This window comes from Myotis davidii, unplaced genomic scaffold (genome assembly GCF_000327345.1).
Source record: "Myotis davidii unplaced genomic scaffold, ASM32734v1 scaffold6, whole genome shotgun sequence".
NCBI lineage: Eukaryota > Metazoa > Chordata > Mammalia > Chiroptera > Vespertilionidae > Myotis > Myotis davidii.
This window is the reverse complement of record NW_006383011.1, coordinates 16,533,493-16,539,967: the sequence shown is the minus strand read 5'-3', so window position 1 is coordinate 16,539,967 and position 6,475 is coordinate 16,533,493. Positions and strand designations below refer to the sequence as shown.

At 37.1% G+C, this 6,475-nt stretch overlaps 1 protein-coding gene across 3 annotated transcripts in view; it reads right to left on the bottom strand.

Annotated features, from left to right (window-relative positions):
* Positions 1-6,475, bottom strand: part of SRBD1 (S1 RNA binding domain 1) — a 165,613-nt gene that overhangs the window by 73,201 nt on the left and 85,937 nt on the right. For all 3 annotated transcript variants that reach the window (XM_006778638.2, XM_006778639.2, XM_015557949.1), the window contains one exon: positions 5,692-5,774. In XM_006778638.2, the coding sequence (XP_006778701.1) occupies positions 5,692-5,774 (83 nt within the window). The remainder of the gene's footprint in view (positions 1-5,691; positions 5,775-6,475) is intronic.

Sequence of the window (6,475 nt, the reverse complement as noted above, 5' to 3'; positions counted from 1 at the left end):
CCCTGGGGGAGCGCACTGACCACCAGAGGGCAGCTCCTGTGTTGAGCATCTGCCCCCTCGTGGTCAGTGTGCGTCATAGCGACTGGTCATTCTGCTGTCTGGTCAATTTGCATATTAGCCTTTTATTCTATAGGAGGATTTACTCAATTGTTAGGGCGACATAATATCCCCTTGTTTAATTCAGGTTTCTTTCATAAAGAGAAATATTCATATTTAATCTATGGTAAATGGTATGTAGAGGCTGTTTAAATACAGGGGTGGGAAAAATAGGCGTATATTTGTTCATGTGGAAAAAGACATGCAGGTTATGATTTCTGCAATTTTCCATACAAAAAACTGTAAACCTACTTTTGCCCACCCCTGTATTTTCTGTAAATGTTTTATATAGACCCACATATAAATTGTGTACAAATCAATAAGGAAACACCAAAGCCTTACTAATAAAATATGTAGTTAACATATGCACATATATACTTGTAGCAAATAGTTTCCCTAGTTCATCATCGGATTTAAATTTTATGTGTTAAATGACCTAGCAAATCTACTCTTAGACAAATATCCAAGAGAAAAGAAAACATACATCATAGAAACATTCATAGTAGCATTATTCATAATAGGCAAAAGGTGAAAATAACTGATGAATGGATAGACAAAATGTGGTCTATACGTACAGTGGAATACTACCTGCCCATAAAAATGAAGTTTTGATACACACTACAGCATCCATAAGCCTTAAAAACGTTATGCTAACTGAAAAGAAGCCAGTCACAAAAGGCCACATACTGTATAATTCCTTTTATAGGAAATATTCAGAATAGATAAATCTACAGAGACAGAAAGTAGATTAGTAGTTGCCTAGGGGTAGGGAAGGAGGGGTGATGGAAAGTGACTGCTAATGGTTTCTTTTGGGGGTGATAAAAATGTTTAAAATTAGTGGTAATAGTTTCACAACCCTATGAATATACTAAAAATCACTGATTTGTGCCGTTTAAGTGGGTGAATTTATGTATGTTTATACATGTAGGAATGTGATTATATCTCAATAAAACTTTTTAAAATGCATGTGTTAATATAGGATGGTCTTTTAAGATGCCTACAAAAAAAGCAAATGTCTAAAGCTCTAATTTTTAGGTTTTTAATGCTGCATATATTTTTTAAAGCTATGTTATTAGATAAAAGAATGATCAGGGTAATTGTATCTTCTTGGAAAACTGTATCTTATTAATCTGAAATATTCCGCTTTAACCTGTTTAATACACTTTGCCTTAAATTCTAGTTCATCAGATATTAAATTGCTGTGACTTTCTTTTTCACTCATACAGAATATTTTTCTTCAAATTTCTAATATCAAGGTTGCTTTTTTCTTGCACATATGTAGCTTAGTGTTACATTCTATTTTTAAAAATCTGAGATTCTATAACTAGGGCAATTTAACCCATTCACCTTTACCTATTATTTAAACTTATTTCTGTTATCATATATTTTATTTACTATACTTTGTTTTCTCTGCCTTTGGTTAGAATGGTAACTTTTTATTTCCTACTCTCATGATTTATATTTGTGGTTATGATTCATATATTTCAGATTATGTTTTTCTTTTTTATTTTGCAACTTTAAAGTTTTTTTTTTTATTGGTTAAGGTATTACAAATGTGTCCTCCTCTTTATCAGTATCCATAGCCGCCATGCATATTCGCTTCACAGGCTTGCTTGTCAGAAAAAAAGATGCTGCAAGCCATTGGAATGTGCTCTCAAATGCTCTCCAGTTCCATCCATGCTGTTGCAAAAGGCAAGAGTTCCTTTTTTTTTTAACTGCAGCATAGTATTCCATTGTGTAGATGTACCACAGTTTTCTAATCCACTCATCAGATTATGTTTTTCTAACAAATTGTATCTAAATCTTTTCCCTGAAAAAAAAACCCTAATATTTTATAACTTCTTTTTCTTCTACCCTCCTATGTTGAGCTGAGCTGATCAAGACTGATATTTAAAGATTAACATAGATTTAAAAATCATGAGACTCCATATACATTTTACTGTGAGTATGTGTTCAGTGAAGCTCTCCACTGTCTCCTTCCCTCCCTCATTTCTGTTTCCTCACAACATGCCTTTCCTTCTTTGGGACCCCACGCCCCCCTTCTGCGGTCAGGAATACTTCCACAAATAATACTTTCAAAAGAGGTCTGTAACAATCAGAGAAGGTGAATCATGACAGGTCCAAAATGCTTTATTTTCCTCTCACACTGAATTGCTGTTTTGCCTGAATATAGAATTATGGGTTCAAAATAATTTTTCCCCACAACTTCAAAACCACTGCATGTCTATCTTCTATCCCCTGTTTTTACCCATAATAAGACTGATGTCAACCTGATTCTTTCCTTTGTAAATAAACTATCTCTGCTTTCTGGAAGCTTTTAGTCAGTTCGTCTTTATTACTAACATTCTGAAATTTCATAGGTTGACATTTGAGTGTAGAGCGTTTTATTGATTTCAGAGAGGAAGGGAGAGGAAGAGCCAGAGAGAAACATCAACGATGAGAGAGAATCATTGGTCAGCTGCCTCCTGCATGCTCCACTTGGGATCGAGCCCACAACCTGGACATATGCCTTGACCAGGAATCGAACTGTGACCTCCTGGTTCCTAGGTAAATGCTCAATCACAGTACTCATTAGGCCTTTTCAAAACACTTTTCCATCTTCAATTTGGAGAAATTGTCTCTTTATTATTTCTGTGATTATAATCCCCTTAATTCTCATTTTTTATTTAATCTTCTATTACATGAATGTTAAAGCTTTAGAAGGTCCTCTATATCATGACTTTTTTGTTCATGCTTTCCACCTTTTTCAGTGTAAGACTACATTCTAAAGAATCTTTGCTCAGTCTTCCCATTCATTACTTTACTTTTAGCTATGTCTATTCTATTTATCCTGTTTATTGGGTTTTTTAAAATCTTGACAGTCATGTTTTTAAATTCTAAGATTGGTTCATTTTACTCTGTCCCATGTTTGCTTTATAAATGCAATAACCTCTCTTGTCTCACTGTGAATATTAATTTTACTTATTTCAAAGTCTGTTGCCTGTTCATTGTTTCATTGGGTGCTATTTTTCCTTATTAAGTTTGGTGCCTCATTTTTTCTATTATACGTCTCTAATGTTCAGAGATCCTATTTGGCTGTCTGTACAAGCTGTTTCTGTTTACCATCATCTGCCTCAAGTGATAATGTGAGAAATGTGGGGTATGATGCCAGGTGTCAGTGTAGGTCAGGAGTTTGTCTCGCCAGGAGGGGGCTTCCTGGCAATCAAAGGCTACTTGGGGATCCCCAAACCCTCTGGCCCCTGTGGTATACTCAGTGCATTAGCTTAGATCCGTGGTCGGCAAACTGCGGCTCGCGAGCGACATGCGGCTCTTTGGCCCCTTAAGTGTGGCTCTTCCTAAGCCTTAGGAGTACCCTAATTAAGTTAATAACAATGTACCTACCTATATAGTTTAAGTTTAAAAAAATTTGGCTCTCAAAAGACATTTCAAACGTTGTACTGTTGGTATTTGGCTCTGTTGACTAATGAGTTTGCCGACCACTGGCGATCTACAGTAAACTGAGCGAGGAGTTACTATGGGCCTACCTACTCTGTATGTACCTTCTTACCTAACACGACAGGCCCCTGTCCAGAATGTGATTCTGGTTTGAGAACACTACTGATCTATATATTTTAAGGAGTGGTCCACCAGGTTTTATTTTTTCCATGGATGTGAATCCTCGTGCTTAATAACTTTCAGGAATTCCTAAAATTTCCATCCATTGGTGGGACCCTTTCTTGTTTTCCCTGGCTATCATCAATTTATTCATATAAGTTTGTGTTTATATAGATACAGATATATATGCACATCTTTTCTTACGGAATTTGGAACTGTGGATATGGCAATGGTGACAGTGGTGCAGTTAAAGAACATCATGAGCTCAGCCTACCATCTTGATCCCTTGCCAGATGTCATTATTTGCTAGTCTGTACTCCAATGTTAATATGGCTATTTCTCTAAATCTCACACTTGCATATCCAACTCCATTTGACATCATTGCTTGAATTTCTTACAGACATCTCAAATTTAACATGTCCAAATCAGAACTACTTACACCTTTTTCATGAAGGGGATCTAGTACAATTTTTGAAGAGCTAACTGAATCTGCCACTAACTTCTAACTCCAGTACTTACCCTGTCTTCTAGGGTGACAAGTTTCCATCTGTCTACACTGAAAGCCTCCACACCTTTCCTTCTCCAAGCCCAAACAGCCTTTTTCCTTCAGTGAAAACTCAACTGATAATATTTTTAGCTCCCTCATATTAGGCTGTTATGGATGTGGACGGTTCACATTATTTCTGTTCTTTGTAAGATGGTATCTGGACTAGGCATGGTCTGAATAGCACAGGGTCAAGCAAGACTATCATCTACCATTCCACTGCAGTACAGAAAACTACAAACACTTTCATTAAGCATCTGAGTAAGAGCTAGCTAAGAAGCTGTTTTCAAGATTTGTCACAACTCCTCATGCTGTAGCAAAACTGGTTTTTGGTTCTTCAAATAAGTCACGAGCCTCTTCCCCTCAGGGTGCTTGCTGGCTGTATTGGAGCAACTCTCCCACTCCCCTCCACCCCTAACTTCCTGCCTGGTTGGGACCTACTAAGCTCAAACCTAGCCTAAGCCTCAGCCTCACATCTTCAGGAAAGCCCTAAGTTCCTCTGTTTTAGGCTCCTACAACAGAATTTAAATTGTTCATTTAAAGATTCTTCTTGTCCGGCTGGTATGGCTCAGTGGTTGATCACTGACCTATGAACCAGGAGGTCACAGTTTGATTCCTGGTCAGGGCACATGCCTGTGATGTGGGCTTGATCACCAATAAGGTGTGTGCAGAAGGTAGCCGATCGATGATTCTCTCTCATCATTGATGTGTCTCTCTCTCCCTCCCTCTCTCTGAAATTAATAAAAACATTTTTAAGTGCAGTGTCTATCATTCAAATTCCATGAAAATCATACAGAAGGTAACATTCTATTTCATACTTAAGAAGGCCTTTTATCAAAGGAAAAATAATTAAACTCAAGGTTTCCAGAGACAACTATGGATTCAATCTGCCAAAATTTAGTGCTGTCTTCAAGTACCCAATGTTCATAACTTCAGGAACTGAAAATACAATAACAAGCACTATTACTACTACACAGTAACAACTGAAAGCTTTTACTGGGCAATGACCAAAAATTAACTATAATAATCAAATAGAAATGGAAAACAGAGGGGAAAAAGTCACAATAGGTACACCAAAGGCTTCTTCCTGAAGGATCAATAAAGATGAATAGTTCGTACTGGTTTAGACAAACAGCCAACATATCCCCCATGTTCCATAACTCCTCCAATTCTGTAGTAATGTTAATAGCAGAGGCTCTCCAGAGTAAGCTACTGGTCAGAGCTAATGCTTGGACAGCCTTTAAATCTGACTACAGTCAATTCTCAGTTTGAATTAGAACCATAAACACCAGAAAAATTTCTTCCCTATTAACTTAAAACTCCTATCTATCGTCCCACAAACTTCTAACCTTTGAAAATTGGAATCTATTCCACTGACACTTAGTGACTATGCCAAGTTTGAGTACTGCTCTTTGTATTGATGGATTTCATAAATTAAATGATCCATGTTGCTTTACCTGATACATTCCAACTCCAATGTGTTTTGGCTCGATTTTCACCAGCTCAGCTAATGGATCCTGAACACGCCTCGCTATGGAAACTGAAAAAAACCCACAAAGAATCAGAACACAAGTATGTCAATGTAAAAAGAGTCTCCGGATAACACTTACGCTAGCTCCCCATGATGCAAGTACTTAATTCCACCCGCTCCCAAACAGACCAACAATTTCACACACAAAAAAAAGAATGTAAAGTTTCAGGATTTATTACACTACCCTAGGTATTTCTGAGCACAAATAAAAGGGTTATACATTTAAAAAAAATAAATACGACACATAGTTGCTACACTTACACAATTACCTGTTCATTCTTTAAAGATAAATACAAAAGAATAGAGCACCTCACACTTAAAAAACAAGTAGATATTTGTTTTCCTTTTAAACAATCCTGTATTGCCCTGACCGGTTTGGCTCAGTGGGTACAGCGTCGGTCTGCGGACTGAAGGGTCCCAGGTTCGATTCCAGTCAAGGGCATGTACCTTGGTTGCGGGCACATCCCCAATAGGGGTTGTGCAGGAGGCAGCTGATCGATGTTTCTCTCCCATCGATGTTTCTAACTCTCTATCCCTCTCCCTTCCTCTCTGTAAAAGAAAATCAATAATATTTTTTTAAAAAAATTAAAGAAATAAAATGTCCATACTGCCTAAAGCAATCTATAGATTCAATGCACTTCCCATTAAAATACCAATGGCATATTTCAAAGATCTAGAACAAACTCTCCAAAAATTCATCTGGAATAAAA